General features: G+C 49.2%; 1 protein-coding gene across 1 annotated transcript in view; it reads left to right on the top strand.

Moving 5' to 3' along the window:
• The window catches only part of LOC127569302 (calcium/calmodulin-dependent protein kinase type II subunit alpha), a 197,166-nt gene that overhangs the window by 153,284 nt on the left and 25,723 nt on the right, over positions 1 to 18,159 (top strand). The window contains exons 9-12 of the mRNA XM_052013818.1: positions 5,932 to 6,026; positions 8,155 to 8,277; positions 12,988 to 13,071; positions 15,146 to 15,188. Coding sequence (XP_051869778.1) covers positions 5,932 to 6,026; positions 8,155 to 8,277; positions 12,988 to 13,071; positions 15,146 to 15,188 — 345 coding nt within the window. The remainder of the gene's footprint in view (positions 1 to 5,931; positions 6,027 to 8,154; positions 8,278 to 12,987; positions 13,072 to 15,145; positions 15,189 to 18,159) is intronic.

Raw genomic sequence — 18,159 nt, 5'->3', positions numbered from 1 at the left:
GGCCTGTACTCAATGGTCAGAAGGATGAGAGGGGATCTCATTGAAACCAAATACTGAAAGGCCTGGATAGAGTGGACGTGGAGAGGATGTTTCCATCAGTGGGAGAGTCCAGGACCAGAGGGCACAGCCTCAGAATAAAGGGATGTCCCTTTAGAACTGAGATGAGGAGGAATCTATGGAATTAATTGCCACAGATGGCTGTGGAGGCCAAGTTGTTGAGTGTACCTAAGGCAGAGATCGATAGGTTCTTGATTGGTAAGGGGGTTAAGGGTTAAAAGAAATTTGGCATGTCCTCTTTGACTGTCACCAGCTTTTATTGATTCACCATAGAAAGCATCCTATCCGGATGCATCACGGCTTGGTACAGCAACTGCTCTGTCCAGGACCGAAAGAAACCGCAGAGAGTTGTGGACAAAGCCCAGCACTTCACGAAAACGAGCCTCCCCTCCTTAGACTCTCCAGCCTCCCCTCCAGGCTCAAGGACAGCTTCTATCCCGCTGTTATAAGACTATTGAACGGTCCCCTAGTACAATAACGTGGACTCTTGACCTCACGATCTCCCTTGTTATGACCTTGCACCTTATTGTCTGCCTGCGCTGCACTTTCTCTGTAACTGTAACACTTTATTCTGCATTCTGTTATTTTCTTCCTTGTACTACCTCAATGTACCGATGTAATGAAATGATCTGTATGGACGGCATGCAAAACAAAGTTTTTCACTGTACCTCGGTACATGTGACAATAATAAACTGATTTACTATTTTACAGGGAGAAGGTAGGAGAATGGGGGTTGAAAAAAAAAATCAGCCATGATTGAATGGCAGAGCAGACTCGATGGGCCGAATGGCCTAATTCCGCTCCTATGTCTCGTGTTCCTGAGGTGTGGAGGTATCTGCTGTCTGGGAGGTGTGGGGAATCGCTGCTTCAGTAGGATGAGGTGCTCCCCCTGGTGTCCAGGGCCAATAATCATTGCTAACCCAGCATCACGAGACACATTCGTCCCTCACAACCTCAGGACCGTTCTCCAGGTCAGAACCCCCGCCACCCTGCACTCCCCACCTACTGCCTCCCACACATTCACTGCAGGTGGACAGCCCATGGCTACCGAGGCTCCGCTCCTGAACTTGCTCCCTGAATTTCACCAGTCAGCGACTAACACCTGCCAATTTCTCTGAGCTTTGAGCAACAAACTATTGGTCCTTGGTTCTGCTTCATTTTCAGTTTCGGCTCTGGTCACTGTCTTGGATCATTTGCCCGTATTACAGGGGCTACGTAAAAGTAGCCACTTTTCCAGACTCAATCCACCACCGAGTCCCCTCCCACAGCCCACGGACACTCTTCCCCCATCACCCACTCTCCCCATCTACTGAATCCCCTCCCACAACCCATGGACACTCTCCCCCATCACCGACTCCCCCAACCCACTGAATCCCCTCCCACAGCCCACGGACACTGTCCACTGTCACACCCATTGGGTGCAGGCTAACCAGTGTTTGTAAAGTCAAAGTCGAGTTTATTGTCAGATGCACAAGTCCACGTGTGCACAGGTGCAATGAAAAACTTACTTGCAGCAGCATCACAGGCACAGAGCATCAGATAAGCAGCATTCACAAGAAAAACATAAATTAACCATAAATTATACACATTTTTTTTTTACAAGAAAGAACACAATTAGAACAAAAATAAGTCCATTTTAGTGCAAAGTGATCAACATGGTCATAGTTTTCCTAAACTGTAGTGATTAGGGTTGTACCGGTTTGTTCAAGAACCGAATGGTTGAAGGGAAGTAGCTCTTCCTAAACCTGGTGGTGTGGGACTTCAGGCTTCTGTACCTCCTGCCCGATGGGAGCTGTGAGAAGATGGTACGGCCCGGGTGGTGGGGATCTTTGATGGATGCAACATTACGTCTTAACTTTCATATTCTATGCCCTAACCCATGAAGGGAAGCACGCTGTCTGCCGTCTTCACCATCTTATCCAACTGGGTCACCACTTTCAGGGAGCTATGGACTTGGACCTATCTTTGTAACATCAACTAATTGTCGACATTACTCTCATCCAAGTCATTAATGTGGATTTTAAATGGTTGTGGCTCCATTGGTTACAGATCGTGTATCCGACACTGACCCATTAATCCCAACCCCCTGTTTTCTACTAATGTTGAAATAATTTCACTAACCTTTCCTGTTTGCTTTGCAAAAGCTCAGCTCAATTAAATTAATGAAAACATTGACGTCTCCATTGAGAAATTTTGAGATCATTCAGTACGACCAACAAAGCTCATTACCCGAGTGGGAAATTATATTAAAATCTGATCCTGCGGCTGGGAAGGGGTGTGGATGGACAGCACATTGATCAACAATCCAGGCTCAGGGGAGACGGAGAGCTGCTGGAAGGGTGCAAGAGAAGGAGGCAGACAAAATATGTAATAGAAACATAGAAAACCTACAAAGCTGTGCCGAACAGGTCCCTACCTTAGAAATTACTAGGTTTACCCACAGCCCTCTTTTTCTAAGCTCCATGTACCTATCCAAAAGTCTCTTAAAAGACCCTATCATTGCCGGCAGTCCATTCCACGCACCCACCACTCTGTAAGTAAAAAAACTTACCCCTGACATCTCCTCTGTACCTACTCCCCAGCACCTTAAACCTGTGTCCTCTTGTGGCAACCATTTCAGCCCTGGGAAAAGCCTCTGACTATCCACACGATTAATGCCTCTTATCATCTTATATACCTCTATCAGGTCCCCCCTTATCCTCTGTCGCTCCAAGGAGAAAAGGCCGAGTTCACTCAACCTATTTTCATAAGGCATGCTCCCCAATCTAGGCAACATCCTTGTAAATTTCTTCTGCACCATCTCTCTGGCTTCCACATCCTTCCCCTAGTGAGGTGACCAGAGCTGAGCACAGTACTCCAAGTGGGGTCTGACCAGGGTCCTATATAGCTGCAACATTACCTCTGGGCTCCTAAGTTCAATTCCACAATTGATGAAGGACAATACATCATATGCCTTCTTAACCACAGAGTCAACCTGCGCAGCCGCTTTGAGCGTCCTATGGACTCGGACCCCAAGATCCCTCTGATCCTCCACACTGCCAAGAGTCTTACCATTAATACTATTAATGGTAAGCTCGTATTTTTGCAGGATTTTGAACGTGGCTTCCTATCTCAGGCACTCACAGAGTGTTAACAATAATTCATCCGGAGTTACAGCAGCTCCTTGTCCTTCGAGATCAGTGGACTAATCCTAATCCTGAATCATTCCCAGTTTCATTGTCCCACCACTGGCAAACCTGTCTTCTTCTGCCTGGATCCCGAGCTCCAGAATTCCCTGCCTGAACCCCTCCCTACCTCGACCCCTGCTCTCACACAAGAACGCAAGAAAATAGGAGCAGGAGTAGGCCACTCGGCCCCTCAAGCCTGCACCACCATTCAATACGATCATAGCTGATCTGCCCCAGGTCTTCTGTGCCAGCTCCCCACAGCCCTCGATTCCCCGATCTTTCAAAAATGTGTTTACCTCCAACTTTATAGGGCATTGAGTGTAGGAGTTGGGACGTTGTGTTGCAGTTGTACAAGGGTGAGACCACACCTGGTGTACAGTTTTGATCACCCTGTTATAGGAAAGGCGGCATTAAACTGGAAAGAGCGCAGAGAATATTGTTAGGACTCGAGGGCCTGAGTTATTGGGAGAGGTTGGGCAGGCTAGGTCTTTATTCCTTGGAACGTAAGAGACTGCGGGTGACCTTATAGAGGTGTATAAAATCATCAGGGGCATAGGCAGGGTGAACGCATACAGTCTTTTTCCCAGGGAAGGGGAACTAAAAACTACAGGGCATAGTTTTAAGGTGAGAGGTGAAAGATTTAAAAGGGATCTGAGGGGCAACTTCTTCACCCAGAGGGTGGTGGGTGTAGGGAACGAGCTGCCAGAGGAAGTGGCTGAGGCAGGTACAGTAACAACATTCGAAAGACAGTTGGATAAGTACAGGGATAGAAAAGGTTTAGAGGGATAGGGGCCAAAGGCGGGCAAAGGGGACGTGCTTGATGGGCACCGTGGTCAGCATGGACGAGTTGGGCCTAAGGGCCTGCTTCCATGCTGTATTACTCGTTAAATGATTCCATGTTAAGTGCTTACAATAAGTCAGCATCCACAACTCTCTGGGGTACAGAGTTCCAGAGATTCACTGGAGATTTCTATGTACTATTGAACATTGAATTCTCCCCCACCACCATGCTCCTTCCCTTTTCCAGCCTCTTTTTTTCTACTTTTCTCCCCCTCTCTCTCCTCACCTGTGACCCATCCCCCGGTGGATCTGCTCTCCCCTCCTCCCCCACACCTGCCCATCACTATCTCTTACCTGCATCTACCTATCACCACCCTGTGCCCACCCCACCTCCCCTCTTCTGTCCACCTATCACTGCTCTGCTTTTCCCTCCTATATATCGGGCTTCCCCTTTTCCTCTCTTCAGTCCTGAAGGAGGGTCCTCACCCGAAACGTTGACCGCCTGCTTTTCTCCACGGATGCTGCCTGGCCTGCTGAGTTCCTCCAGCATCGTCGTGTTTTTCATCTAGATTCCAGCATCTGCAGTCTTTTATTTCTCTTTTCTGATGTACCTTGGTCTCCTCTCAAACTGCTCCTTAAACCAGACTCTGATGAGAAGATCTAGAGACGAGAGCAGGAGCAGTGTGGGGAGAGGTCAGGACCCCAGCAGCCGAAGGCACAGTCACCAGTGGGGGAGTGACTGCACTTAGGGATGCTCAGGACACCACAATTAGAGGACACAAGAGAACCAAATGGGTTGACACAAAAACAACAGAAAGCTTCTTCAGTCGGGGCACTGAGTATAGCAGTTGGGAAGTTGTGTTGCAGTTATGTAAGACATTGGTGAGGCCACACTTGGAGTATTGTGTACAGTTGTGGTCACCCTGTTATAGGCAAGTTGTTATTAAGCTAGAAAGGGTCCAGAGAAGATTTACCAGGATGTTGCCCGGACTTGGGGGCCTGAGTTAGAAGGAGGTTGCATAGACTAGGACTTTATTCCCTGGAACGTAGGAGATTGAGGGGTGACCTGATAGAGGTGTATAAGATCATGAGGGGTGTAGACAGGGTGAAATCACACAGTCTTTTTCCCAGGGAGGAGGTGCTAAAAACAAGAGGGCAGAGGTTTACGATCAGAGGGGAGAGATTTAAAAGGGACATCAGGGGCAGCTTCTTCACGCAGAGGGTGGTGCGTATTTGGAGTGAGCTGCCAGTGGTTGAGGAGGCTGCTCATCTGCCCACGTTTGGCCCACAGCCCTCTACACCTCTCCTATCCATGGACTTATCTAGGTGGCTGTTAAACATTGCTAATGTGCCCGCCTCAACCACTATTTCTGGCAGCTCGTTCCAAATACCCTATGTTCCTTTTAAATCTCTCACCTCTGATCTTAAACCTATGTCCTCTTGTTTTTAGCACCCCCTCCCTGGGAAAAAGACTGTGTGTTTTCACCCTGTCTATGTCCCTCACGATCTTATACACCTCTAAGGTGTTGCTTACTCCTTATTGACTTGCTTCTTGCTTTGGCAAGTGTGCATCCGATACGTGGCAGTGTATTTTGTAGCCAGTACACACTGCAGCCGCTGTGGGCTGGTGGTGGAGGGAGGGAGTGCTCAGGGCAGTGGAAGGGGTGTCGAGCGAGCGGGCTGCTTTGTCCTGGGTGGTGTCGACCTTATAGAGAGTTGTTGGATCTGCCCTCACCCAGGCCTGGAGAGTGTGCCCGTATCACACTGGACTTGGGCATTGTCGATGGTGATGGAAAGGCTTTGAGGTGTCAGGAGGTGAGTCACTCGCCACAGGCCACCCAGCCTCTGACCTGCTCTTCTCCTGTGTTCATTGTATCTCTGAGGTTGGTCCAGTCTGTTCTCTTTGTCTTCCTGCTCCCTTCCGCAGGGGTCATCCTCTACATTCTGCTGGTCGGTTACCCTCCGTTCTGGGATGAAGATCAGCACAGGCTCTACCAACAGATCAAAGCTGGAGCCTACGATGTGAGTACTGAATCTGTGCACTGTTGTCAGGTGTGTGGTCTGCAGAGATGAGGGGTGGGGAGGTGCAGCCGTAATTGAACATAGAACAGTACAGCACAGAACAAGCCCTTCGGCCCACAATGTTGTGCCGACATAGCTATTCCCTCCTACCTACAGAATGCCCATATCCCTCTATTTTCCTCTCATTCATGTGCCCATCCAAGCCCCTCTTAAAAGCCCCCAGTGAATTAGCCTGCACCACCCTATCAGGCAACGCATTCCAGGCATCCACCACCCTCTCAGTAAAAAACGTACCCCTCACGTCTGTTCTGAACCTACCCCCTCTCACCTTAAATGCATACCCTCTGGTGTTGGATCGCTCAATAATGCTTGTCCACCCTATCTATGCCCCTCATAATTTTATACACCTCCAACAGATCACCCCTCAGCCTCTGCTGCTCCAGAGAAAAGAGCCCAAGTTTGTCCAGCCTCTCCTGAGAGCACATGCCCTCTAATCCTCTGATCTTATTGTCTCTGGGAGATCAGGACCCTCTCCATTACTGGAAGAAGACCAATTACCAGAACATCTCGGTCCCCAGCAACACAACTAGTAGGTGGTCACTTAGTCGCTGACCTGACCCGCTTCTTCCCAGCTAAAAGTCCATTTCCTTACAACACAGATGGAGGCCATTCAGCCCATTGCTGGCTTACAGTGCCGTTCCACCTCCCCACTAATTTTCCCTGTAACCTCTTCCACACACATTCCTATCAGCTTCCCCCCACTCCCCCGATTCTACCCCTCACCCACACACTGGGGGTAATTTACAGCAGCCAGTTACCTCACTGACCCGCACGTCTTTGGGATGTGGGAGGAAACCGGAGCACCCGGGGGAAACCCACGCGGTCACAGGGAGAACGTGCAAACTCCACACAGACAGCGCCAGAGGTCAGGATCGAACCCAGGTCTCTGGCACTGTGAGGCAGCGGCTCTACCACTGCGCCACTGTGCTGCCCAATGAGATAGCTGGCTTCAACTGGAGCATTACCCAGACTCCCCCCAGTGTGACTTCACCCTGTCTTCAGCTTGGCTCCAAGCAGCAACCATTCCTACCTGGACAAGTATAGAACACAGAACAGCACAGGAACAGGCCCTTCGGCCCATGATGTCTGTGCTGAACATGATGCCAAATTGAACTAAATCTATCTGCCTGCATATGATCCACATCCCTCCATTCCCTGTATATTCATGTGTCTGTCTAATAGCTCTTACATGCTACTAAGAGATAAGATATCTTTATTAGTCACATGTACATCGAAACACACAGTGAAATGCACCTTTTTGCGTAGAGTGTTCTGGGGGCAGCCCACAAGTGTCGCCACGCTTCCGTCGCCAACGTAGCACGCCCACAGCTTCCTAACCCGTACGTCTTTAGAATGTGGGAGGAAACCGGAGCACCCGGAGGAAACCCACGCAGACACGGGGATAACGTACAAACTCCTTACAGACAGCGGCCAGAATTGAACCCAGGTTGCTGGTGCTGTAATAGCGTTACGCTAACCGCTACACTACCGTGCCTGCCTATCATATCTACCTCCACCTCCCCTGGTAGCCCATTCCAGGCACCCACCACTCTCTGTGTAAAAGAAATCTAGCCCCACACATCTCCTTTAAACTTCCTCCCTCTCACTTTAAAGGCCTGTCCTATAGTGTTCGACATTTCTACCCTGGGGTAAAGATTCTACCCTATCTATTGCCTATCATAATTTTAAAAGCAACTGTCAGGTCTCCCCTCAGTCTCCAATGCTCTAGGGAGAACAACCTAAGTTTGTTCAACCTCTCCTTGTAGCTCATGCCCTCTAATCCAGGCAGCATCCTGGTGAACCTCTTCTGCACAGTCTCCACATCTTTCCTATAATTGGGTGACCAGGACTGTGCACAATGCTCCAAATGTGGTAGTTTTACGTAATCTCTGTCCTTCGTCCCTTCTCTCCAGTCCTTTCCCTTTGAGTCTATGAGCTTCCAAACCTCCGCAGTGTTTACATTCGGCTGGGAGCCCCACCGCATCACTTCACGACAATCACGGCCTTCTCGTTGCTAGGGGTGACGAGGCAACATGTGGTAGCTTGCTGTTGTTTTCTCGTTCCGTAGTTCCCGTCTCCAGAGTGGGATACGGTGACACCTGAGGCCAAAGATCTCATCAACAAAATGTTGACAATCAACCCTGCCAAACGCATCTCTGCTGCTGAGGCCCTGAAACATCCCTGGATCTCGGTATGTTTAACGCCTGCCGTTGTCCTCAACGTAGCATCTGGACATGGCGGGGAACTCTGTAGGTTGGGGGAGAGTGTCCGTGGGCTGTGGGAGAGGATTCAGTGGGTGGGGGGAGTCGGTGGTAGCAAGAGGTGGGCGTAATTTCTTGAAACTTCTTTTGGACGAATGTGATGATGGGCTTAACTGTGGATTCCCTGACCAGCTGACTGCTGTCACTGTGCACCATGGGAGCTCTGAATTCACCCGCCTGGTTGTGTCTTTAGTCCGAGCAGTTGCCCCGGTGGGTCGGAATGTCCTTCAACTCCTGCACTCCCATCCCACAACATCACCAGGGAGACAGGCCTGCATTTCTGTAGCACCTTTCCCCACCTCAGGACATCCCAAACCTCCTTGCAGCCAGTGATGTCCTTCTTGAAGTGATGTCATTGTTGGCATGTGAGAAACATGGCAGCCAATATGCACACAGCAAGATCCCACAGAGGAATACGAGGCAATTTAGTGATCTGCTTATTGATAATGTCACCACCAGAAGAATACCTGCCCGATACCAGATTCCCAAAACAGACACTCTGTTCGCGGCTCTGTCATGGAAAAGCCTTCCTGAAGAAATGCAATGTCCCAGCTGACTCCTGGGAAGCTCTTGGCCCACTGCCGCTCAGTGGAGACGGGGGTTTCGGGTTGGGGTTGAACCTTGGGTCCCTGCATCGGGTGGGTGGGGGGCACAGAGGCTCCGAGCAAGTGGTAGAAGGGGTGCACTGCCTCGCATACGACCCACCCACCCCCTCAGGAACCTCCTGCCTCGTCTGTAGAAGAGTCTACAGTTCCCACATCAGCCTCACCGATCACCTCAGCGCCCTCCGAACCGGAGGGGAAACAGGCAATTCTCCATCCCGAGGGAATGCCAGAGAAAAAGAAAAGACAAAAGTCAAAGTCGAGTTTACTGTCAGATGCACAGGTCCGTGTGGGCACAGGTGCAATGAAAAACTTACTTGCAGCAGCATCACAGGCACAGAGCATCAGCATTCACAAGAAAAACATAAATTATACACAACTTTTACAAGAAAGAACACAATTAGAACAAAAAAACAAAGTCCATTGTAGTGCAAAGTGGTCCCAGTGTTGCTGTACTGAGGTAGTGATCAGGGTTGTGCCGGTTGGTTCAAGAACCGAATGGTTGAAGGGAAGTAGCTGTTCCTGAAGCTGGTGGTGTGGGACTTCAGGCTTCTGTACCTCCTGCCCGATGGGAGCTGTGAGAAGATGGCATGGCCTGGATGGTGGGATCTCACTGGGAAAGGGTGTGATCCCTCACCCCGGGTTATGGGCTCCTGCTGAAGACAAACATTCACTCTCTCTTCAAACCTTCATGAATAGGGCCTGGCAATGTTTTTGTGGGGACATTACAATTCCCTTCCGTTGTGAAAACCCAGCGATCACCATTAGGTGGCAGTCATGCACCACCCCAACCATGGAACCAGCCCATGGCCGAGGTCTGGCTATATTTTGTGTGTGTGGGGTGGGGTGGAGGGGTACCAGCCTGGAACTTGCACTGAAACTCCACCCATGGATTCCAGTGTAGTTTCCGGCTTTTAACTCCATGTTTGTGCAGGACTTCAGGACTCCCACAGAACATGTGCAAACTTTGAAATGTTTTGATGATGTTTTAAAATACTTTTGGTAGAGTACTAAATATACTTCAAAAAACTTTAACATACTTTAATGCTATTTCCCTTAAGTGATTCCTGTGAGTCTTGCAACTGTTTAATATAAATGCTGGAAACACTCAGCAGGTCAGGCAGCATCTGTGGGAAGAGAAACAGAGCTATCAGTTCAGGTTGAACAGCCTTCTCTCTGATGAACTGCTGTGTAATGTGTGAAATATTAAAACTGTCAGAGTATTAATATGGACATCTAATAGCCCAGAAAATTTGCCAGTTGAATACGACCATAGTCCTGAGAGTGCCAGATTATCGGAGTTTTGCATGTCCTGTTTGCTTTCTTTCCCAACTTCTTAGCTGCCAACAATTTGTGACTTTGCACCCACGTGCCCCTGCGTTGTGTTCAGTGTGTGGGTTGTGAAGCCTCTTTCTGTTACCCCAAAACATCAGCTACCCAGATCCAGATCCAGAATCAGGTTTATTATCACTGACATATGACGTGAAATGTGTTGTTTTGCAGCAGCAGTACAGTGCAAGACATAAAATTACTGTAAATTACAAAATAAATAAATAGTGCAAAAGAGGAATAATGAGGTAGGGTTCATGGACCGTTCAGAAATCTGATGGCAGAAGGGAAGAAGCTGTTCCTGAATCATTGAGTGTGGCTCTTCAGGCTCCTGTACCTCCTCCCCGATGGTAGTAACGAGAAGAGGGTGTGTCCCGGGTGGTGAGGGAGGGTTGTGCCCATGATGGAGCTGGCTGAGTTTACAACCCTCTGCAGCCTCTTGCGATCCTGCACGTTGGAGCCTCCATACCAGGCGGTGATGCAACCAGTCAGAATGCTCTCCACTGCACATCTGTAGAAATTTGCAAGGGTCTTTTGTGACATACCAAATATCCTCAAACTCCTAACAAAGTAGAGCCACTGGTGTGCCTTCTTTGTGATTGCATGATTTCTGTTCCTGAACCGCCTGCTCCTCCCTCTCCCTTCCCCACCAACCATTTTCCTTGCTACCTTTCTGGGTTTACTAGAAATAACTGCCGGGATATGGAATTTGAAACTTGGATAGGATGGGCTATCAGGGGGTCTGTTCCTATAAAAATGGCCCCCAGTTCCACAGTTATATTGAGGGATTTTCATCCCTTAACCAATTGGAATACATTTCTTCGATATCCTTAAGAACAAATACTTATCTCAGGAATACACTTGCTATTGCTAGACCTAACGTAGATAGAACTCGTAGGAGGTGTGGGATTGCAAAAGCAATGCTCAGAGATATTTCAGGCAAGTGCTTATCTGTGAGACATAATGAGGTACTTGACTTAGACACACGAGAATCCAGATGAAGGGTCTCGACCTGAAATGTCGACTGTCCATTTTCCCCCGTAGATGCTGCCCGACCCACTGAGTTCCTCCAGCACTATGTGTTGCTCCAGATTCCAGCACCTGGAGTCTCTCTTGTGTCTCCCTTCCATGACTCACCCATGCCTCAGCTCATCAACTGCTGAAACCCTCACCCTGCCTTCGTTCCCTGAACCTTCACCATCCCGATGTGTTCCTGCCCGCCCTCTCTCCTTCCGCTCTCCCTACGGTTCAGCTCTGCTGAAATTCTGTTGGCCCTGGTCTAACCCGCTCTTTGAGTCCCGGTCACCCATCAGTCCCTCGCCCATGCCTGACAGTCCCTCGGTTTGACAGTTCTGGCCCGGATCCCCCCACGGTCTCACCCCTTCATGACCTCAGCAAGGTCCACGACCCATCGACATCTCAATGCTTTCCATCTCCAACTGCTTGGTCATCCCCAGATTTAATCGCCCTGCACCTTCAGCTGCCTGGGCCCCGAGCTCTGGGATTCCTTCTCGGACATCCCCCCACCCCTCTCTACTTTAAGGCAACTGCTTAAAAACTTTGTTTGGCCATTTGGTGCCCCTTTGAGGATTCCTGTGTGGGCCTTCAAGGTGCTTTAATACCATGAAGGTGCTATACAAATGCAGGTTGTCTGATTACTTTGGTTGGTATTCTTTAGCTGACATTCTGGGTCTGGATGTGACAAGTTGAGGAATTCCTGCCAACACTTGGACCGGTAGATTACATCGGAAAGGGAATTCGACTGTTCTCTGGGAAAAGTGTGTTGGTGGACTGACCCAGAGCAGCCTTGGGTCTCAGAGTCTGTCTCCTCAAGGGAAGGCAGCCGGTGTGGCCTCTCCACTTGAGGATCCATGATTTTAGGTCTCTGCTCCCACTGTGTGGTTCCCAGGAAGTCTGGCATTGTCCTGGAAATGGTCCTTGTGTGTCTCCGCACTCTGAGAAGCCCCTGAAAAAGCCTGTCAGAGGAAATGAAACAGTGTGGTTAGTTTTTCATGTAGGAAACATGATGTGTGCACAGCAGGATCCCATAGGTCGTAGCTGACGTTTCTCGGGCAGTTGGTAGAGCTACAGAAATTGACCCCTGGTAAAAGTAAAAGACCCCTGGTTTTCAGTATGGTAGCTGTGAGATATCTCCAATGAGATCTGTCTGTGGGATCTGACAATGGGATCTGGCCATGGCTTCTGTCCATGGGGGCAGCTGGGTGGGGGAATGTTCCTCAGTTCATCTGCAAGAAGGCACTTCCAACAGAGCTCCCTGCTACCGTTGGGCAGGAGGTACAGAAGCCTGAAGTCCCACACCACCAGGTTCAGGAACAGCAACTTCCCTTCAGCCATTCGGTTCTTGAACCAACCGGCACAACCCTAACCCTACCTCAACAACGGAACACTACGCACCACCTCTTGCACTACTTTGGACTTATCTTCAATTGTGTCTTTGTTTTTTTTCTGCACTGAGATCTTTTGTATGGTATAATTTTATGTATCTTGTGTGTGCTGTCTGTCTCTGTGATACTGCTGCAAGTTTTTCATTGTACCTGTACCTCACCGTACTTGTGCACACGACAATAAACTTGACCTGACTGGAGCACCAGCTCAGAGTTTATACTCGGGGCCCGAGGGTGGGGTTTGAACTGTTGACTGCCTAACCCAGACTTGGAGGTTTAACTGAGATATTCTGTGTGTCCACAGCACCGAGCCACGGTGGCATCTTGCATGCACCGGCAAGAGACTGTTGACTGCCTGAAGAAGTTCAACGCTCGGAGGAAGCTGAAGGTTAGTTGCACCTGTCTGACTTTTACCAAACACTGGTTAGACCACACTGGGAGTAGTGGGTGCGGTTCTGGTCACCACACTACAGGAAGGACGTGGTCGCGCCAGAGAGAGTGCAGAGGAGATTCACCAGGACGTTGCCTGGATTGGAGGACTAGTTCTGGGGAGGGATTGGACAGGCTGGGACTGTTTTCCCCATGGGTTTCAGGTGAGAGGAAGGAATTTTAAAGGGGATCTGAGGGGTAAATTTTTTTACACAGAGTGGTTGACATCTGGAACTCACTGCCAGAGGAGGGGGTGGAATCAGATGCTATCACTACATTTAAGAGGCATTTAGACAGACACTTCAATAGGCCGGGTGTAGAAGGATACGGGCCTAATGCGGGCAGATGGGATTGGTATAGATGGGCACAAAGGTCGGCATGGACATGATGAGAGAAGAGAGAATGTCTGGGGTGGGTGGGGTCTTTGAATTTATGGGCTGCTTTACTGAGGCAGCGGGATTCCCTGGTTTCTCTCACTCCCCCATCCTAAACAATGACGTGCTATTTGCTTGTTGTACACAAGTTACCGCACCTAACGCAGCATGGCCCTCCAGCCCCGGCCGCTGCATTCGGTGCTTCCGATGTGGCCGCCTCTACATCGATAAGATCAAGCACAGACCGGGCGACTGTTTCGCAGGACACCCGCGCTCAGTCCGCAACGGCCATCCCGAGCTCCCAGCTGCAGACCATACCAGCTCCCCTTCCCATTCCCACTCTGACCCGTCCGTCCTTGGCCCCCTCCACTGCCAGGATAAAGCCCAATGCAAACTGAAGGAACCACACCTCATATTCCGCCTGGGTAGTCTAGAACCCAACGGCATGAACATTGAGTTCTCCAATTTTAGGTAACCCCTTCTTTTTCCCCCTTGTCCTCCCCTACTTGGCACTACCTACCTGTCATTCTTACACCCCAATCACCTCGGACTCCTGTCTCACCACTCCCCCTCTCCTCTCTATTACCAAACGCCTCCCCTCTCCACTCTCAGTCCTGACGCAGGGTCTCAACCCAAAACGCCCCCACAGATGCTGCTCAACCCGCTGAGTTCCTCCAACAGATTGCTTGTTGCTCCAGATTCTGGCATCTGCCATCTCTGGTGTCTCCATGGTAAAATTAATGCTCCAGCATCCCAGATTTCCTCACTCAACACTAAACGTTGTACTACAAAGTGTCTGTTGTGATTGTTGCTATGACCCTCTCTGGGTTTATGTTGGGTCTAGAAGCCCTGGCAAAGGTTTCATTGGTGCAGTGGTGCGGTGTGAGGGAACCCTCTCCACTTGTCTCGATGAGTTTGGCTCCAACTCTCCCGAAGTGCCACACTGTCCAGGTCAAAGCAACCCATTCCCCATCCATCCCCCCAAACACTCCCTCCCTCCACCACCGGCGCACAGTGGCCGCAGTGTGCACCGTCTACAGAATGCACCGCAGTTACTCGCCCAGACGACTCGACAGCACCTCCCAAACCCTTGACCACTACCACCAAGAAGGCCGAGGGCAGCAGCAACATGGGAACACCACCACCTCCAGGTTCCCCTGAACTTGCACATCATCCTGACTTGGAAATGTATCACCGTTCCTTCTCCGTCACTGGGTCTGAACCCTGGAACTGCCTCCCCAACAGCACCTTCCCCAGAGGGGCTGCAGAGTTCAAGAAGGCAGCTCACCACCACCCTCCTAACCTTCTCAAGGGGTAATTAGGGATGTGCACTAAATGCTGGTCTTGCCAGTGATGTCCAGATCCAAAGAATGAAGTCGGTTTGGAATGGGGAGTTGGACAAAGCATGGATCAGGATTCGAGCTGTCAAATTTGTTGTAGCGACGACCGGGTTCTGTCCGAGGAACGGGGAGGTGTTGGGAGAGGCGATGGGGTGGCTTGTATTCTACACACCCCGTCTTGTGGCTGAAGCTTCCAGCTTCCATTAACGCTGACTGGCTTTGGATCTGTCCCTCTCAGAGACGGAACAGGACTTTGAATCGTGTCGGTGAAAACCACGAATAGACTCTGTGCTCACTGTTGGTCTCTGTTTATTTCTAGGGTGCAATACTCACTACAATGTTAGCCACACGGAACTTCTCAGGTAAGGCAAACAAGTGCCGAACGGTCGGACTGTTTGCAACGTAGAAGGAGGCCGTTGGGCCCATCAGTTCTATGCTGGCTCTCACAGCAATCCCATTCCTTCACTTAGTTTCACTGTAGCCGACTTACATCAACACCCTTTTGATTCTCCTACACACCAGAGACAACTTACAGCGGCCAATTAACCTACCAACATGCACGTCTTTGGGATGTGGGAGGCAACTGGAGCACCCGGGGGAGACCCACACGGTCACAGGGAGAACGTGCAAACTCCACACAGACTCATGCATTCGAAGTCGCCAAGTGCAGTGGGAAACTGGAAGATTGGTAAAACTTTAAAAAGCAACAAAGAACCATGAAGCAAGCAATAAGGAACGGGAAGATGGATTATGAAAGCAAACTAGCACAAAATATAAAAACAGACAGTAAAAGTTTCTATAATTATATAAAGCGGAAAAGGGTGGCTAAAGTGAACATAGGTCCCTTGGAAGATGAGAAGGGGGAGTTAATATTGGGTAATGTGGAAATGGCCGAGGCCTTGAATGACTATTTTGTGTCGGTCTTCACGGTAGAGGACACGTCTAACATGCCAAAGAGAGGTTATGGATGTGATGGGAAGTGAGAACCTCAATCCAATCGCTGTCACTAAAGAGGTAGTGATGAGAAAACTATTGGATCTAAAGGAAGACAAGTCCCCTGGTCCTGATGGGATGCATCCCAGGGTATGGAAAGAAATGGTGGAAATTAGAGTAGAGGCGTTTGTGATAATTTACCAACATTCTCTGGACTCTGGGCAGGTCCCGGCAGATTGGAAGGCAGCGGGTTTCACGCCACTGTTTAAAAAAGGATGTAGACAAAAGGCAGGTAACCATAGGCCAGTTAGCTTAATGACTGTAGTTGGGAAAATGCTTGAAGCTATCATTAAGGAAAAAATAGTAAGACATCTGGAATGAAGTGGTTCCATCAGGCAGACACAGCATGGATTCAGGAAGGGCAGGTCCTGTTTGACAAACTTACTGGAGTTCTTTGAGGATATAATGAGTGCAGTGGATAGAGAGGAACGGGTGGATGTTGTATACTTGGATTTCCAGAAGGCATTTGATAAAGTGCAGCATCAACGACTTATCCATAAGATAAGGATGCATGGAGTAATGTTTTAGCATGGATAGAGGATTGGTTAACCAATAGAAGGCAGAGAGTTGGGTTAAATGGGTGTTTCTCTGGTTGGCAATCAGTGGTGAGCAGGGTGCTGCAGGGGTTGGTGCTGGGCCTGAAACTGTTCGTGATGTACGTTAACAATTTGGAAGAGGGGATCGAGTGTAGCATATCTAAGTTTGTGGATGACACCAAATTGAGTGGAAAAACAAATTGTGCAGAGGATGCGGAGAGTCTGCAGAGAGATATAGACAGGTTAAGTGAGTGGGCAAGGGTCTGGCAGATGGAGTACAATGTTGGTAAATGTGAGATCATCCACTTTGGAAGGAAAAATAGAAGATCAGATTATTATTTAAATGGCGACAGATTGCAGCATGCTGTTGTGCAGAGGGACTTGGCAGTGCTTGTGCATGAATCGCAAAAGGTTGGTTTGCAGGTGCAACGGGTTATCAAGAAGGCAAATGGAAGGTTGGCCTTCACTGCTGGAGGGATTGAATTTAAGAGCAGGGAGGTTATGCTGCAACTGTACAGGGTACTGGTGAGACCACACCTGGAGTACTGCGTGCAGTTCTGGTCTCCTTACTTGAGGGGATATACTGGCTCTGGCACTGAGCCACCCTAATTTATATGTGTGATTCTGTGTAAATGTAAACGTGATTATGTTTGGTTTGTAAATTTTTGTGTCCGCATCTAAATGTGTGTGTGTATAGGTGGGTATATATTTTAATTTATATGTGTGTGTGTCTGGATTACATGTATGTGAACATACATGTGTCTGTGTCAGCACAGATTATTATATGTGTATGAATGTAAACGTGGGTACATTTCTGCATGTATTTCTGCGTAAGTGTATGTGTGTGATTCTGTGTGTCTGTGTAAATGTATGTGATTGCATGTATGTGTGTGTTGGTGCACTACCTGTTGCACTACTGTGCCAGCCCATGACATGTGCCTTATACCAACGCTCCTACACTTTCAAACCAAGTCTCCGCAGAACCAGAGTGCGCAATGGATCAGACCCAGATCTCCAGGCTTTCCAAGTATCAGGAAGAGGGGATAAACCCTACCCTCGTCGAGGCATCCCTGTCCTGAGTAACCAGTAGCCCCGATCTCCCGGTGAATCTGTCGTGGTGTAAGGGCACGTTAAGGGGAACCATTTGGGACTCTTGGTTTTGTAGAGAGGATCGCTGGTTACCAGAATAAAGTTACGCTGAACTTGTACCAGTCAGAGTTCAGCGCCAGCTGGAACTGCTCGAGCACCTGGCTGCCTGTGGAGCACTTTGGCACTTCCATGGAGGGATGTGAAAGGCTCTACACAAATGCAAGTCTTTGCTCCTTCAACTGTTTAACATGTGGAAGGTGCTTGACCAGATCTGGAACAGGCAGGTTGCCTTATGAAGACAGGTTGGGCAGGCTGTGCTTGTATCCACTGGAGTTTAGAAGAAGGGAGAGGTGATTTGATTAAAATGTAGAACATCCTGAAGGGTCTCAGCAGGGTCACAGAGTCATCGAGTCATACAGCACGGAAACAGGCCCTTTGGCCCAACTGGTCCTTGCCGACCAGGATGCCCCATCCAAGTTAGTCCCATTTACCAATGTTTATCCCATAACCTTCTAAACCGTTCCTATCCGTGTACATGTCCGACTGTCTTCCAAAAGTTGTTACTGTACCTGCCTCAACCACTTCCTCTAGCAGCTCGTTCCACATAGATACCACCCTTTATGTAAAAAAAAGTTGCCACTCACATTCCTATTAAATCTCTCCCCTCTCACCTTAAACCTATGCCCTCTCATTCTTGGTTCCCCAACCCTGTGTG

Source organism: Pristis pectinata, chromosome 4 (assembly GCF_009764475.1).
Source record: "Pristis pectinata isolate sPriPec2 chromosome 4, sPriPec2.1.pri, whole genome shotgun sequence".
NCBI classification, from domain to species: domain Eukaryota; kingdom Metazoa; phylum Chordata; class Chondrichthyes; order Rhinopristiformes; family Pristidae; genus Pristis; species Pristis pectinata.
This window is presented reverse-complemented; position numbering and strand designations above follow the sequence as displayed.